Below are 1765 nucleotides of genomic sequence, written 5' to 3'. Positions count from 1 at the left end.
ATTAGAATGTATAAAATCATAATCAATAAATGTGTAGTCTAGTCAGAATGAGGGTAAAGACAACATGTCTTTATGGTATATAAACACAGACTGTCTGAGCTTGGTGCCGACCTGACTAGAAGATTTGGGAGTAAGAACAGGGAGTATGTCTCAAGGACAAGGTCACTGATCTCTGGCGGCTGGGTAAGCAGGACGTGTGTGGTGTGTGTGTGTGTGTGTGTGTGTTGTGTGTGTGTGTGTGTGTGTATGTGTGAATGTGGTGGGCGTAAGAAGTCAGTATAAAATGAATTGTTTGTATTCCTGACTTTAGAACGTTCCGTGAATAACCTTTTTGACTATTTAGCTGGGCCTCCTTCTGTTTCATTCGACCAGGATCTTACAAATTCTGGTTTGCAGACTGAGGAATATAATTACATTGGGTATGAACCTGGATGGTACGGTGTACTCGCGTACGCCGTAATCTCGGTACGCGTATATCTCGGTACGGCGTATATCTCGGTACGCGTATATCTCGGTAACGGCGTATATCTCGGTACGGCGTATATCTCGGTACGGCGTATATCTGCGCGTATCGGCGGTATATTCCGCGTAACGCCGTATATCTCGGTACGGCGTAATATCTCGGTACGCGTTATCTCGCGTACGAGTACGGACGTATATCTCGTACGGCGTACATCTTCGGTACGGCGTACGACTTGGTATTGAGCATCAGAGACTCTCACCTATATTAGCCCGTCTCTTCATCTCCTTCCGGCGGTTGGCGAACCAGTTGTACACCTTCAGAGCCGTGACACGCTCAAACTCAGACAGCTTGCCTCCTGGGTAATAACAGGGGGAGAAAAGATGAACAAGTTGAATACATTTAATTGGGTGAGCTGCTCCCTCTTCGTGATAAAATGAGAGCCTTTTAAAAACATGGGATTCGATTGACAAAGTAGACGTTTGAGAGACCTAACAGATAAATTTGGTTACAGGTGTGTTCTAGCCAAACAAACCAAACTGACCAGGTTTCTGAATGACTGAGTTGCAGGCATTAGCGATCTCCTCTCTCTTCGCCTCGTCAGGGTACTGGTTCTCCACGAAGAAACTGAGAGCCAATAAGAAAACAGAAAGATGAGTCCTTCCTGCCCATGACCACAACCAATCTCAAACTCTCATCATAGTGGAGGCGGGAGAAAGACACCATCCCAGCCAATGAGAGTGCAGCTACATCAGCCTAAATCAGGGCCGTTAACCAATCAGAGACACTCATTTAAACGGTACAGTAGATTAATGGACACATTAGGTGGTTTGTTCATAGATGACCAGYAGGGTCAGATAATAATAGTAGTTGTCGAGGGTGCAACAGATTAGCACCTCAGGAGTAAATGTCAGTTGGCTTTTCATAGCCGATCATTAAGAGTATCTCTACCGCTCCTTGCGGTCTCTAGAGAGTTGAAAACAGCAGGTCTGGGACAAGTAGCACGTCCGGTGAACAGGTCAGGGTTCCATAGCCGCAGGCAGAACAGTTGAAATAACAGAGAGATATACTGCACCAAAAGTTTTCACTAGTTACCACAGACAACGTCCATGTCGTAAGATTCATTGGGGGAAAAGAAAATAGTTTTTTAGTCTTAATTTAAGGTTAGCAGTGTGGTTAGGTTAGGTTCCCGAGGGGTTGGGCTCCCGAGTGGCGAAGCGGTTGAAAGGCCCTCTCCTTTTCTCTCCTCTCCTCTCTCTCTCTCCACGCCCCTCTCCTTTTCTCTCCTCTCCTCTCTCTCTCTCC

General features: G+C 46.2%; 1 protein-coding gene across 1 annotated transcript in view; it reads right to left on the bottom strand.

The window, feature by feature from the left end:
* Positions 1-722: 722 nt before the first annotated feature.
* LOC112074313 (homeobox-containing protein 1) overlaps positions 723-1765 on the bottom strand; it is a gene marked incomplete at its 3' end in the record, with an annotated part of 58470 nt that continues 57427 nt past the window's right edge. The window contains 2 exon segments of the mRNA XM_070440469.1: positions 723-818; positions 1005-1087. Coding sequence (XP_070296570.1) covers positions 723-818; positions 1005-1087 — 179 coding nt within the window.

The sequence above is a fragment of the Salvelinus sp. IW2-2015 genome, unplaced genomic scaffold (assembly GCF_002910315.2).
Source record: "Salvelinus sp. IW2-2015 unplaced genomic scaffold, ASM291031v2 Un_scaffold2576, whole genome shotgun sequence".
In the NCBI taxonomy this organism is placed as follows: domain Eukaryota; kingdom Metazoa; phylum Chordata; class Actinopteri; order Salmoniformes; family Salmonidae; genus Salvelinus; species Salvelinus sp. IW2-2015.
This window is presented reverse-complemented; position numbering and strand designations above follow the sequence as displayed.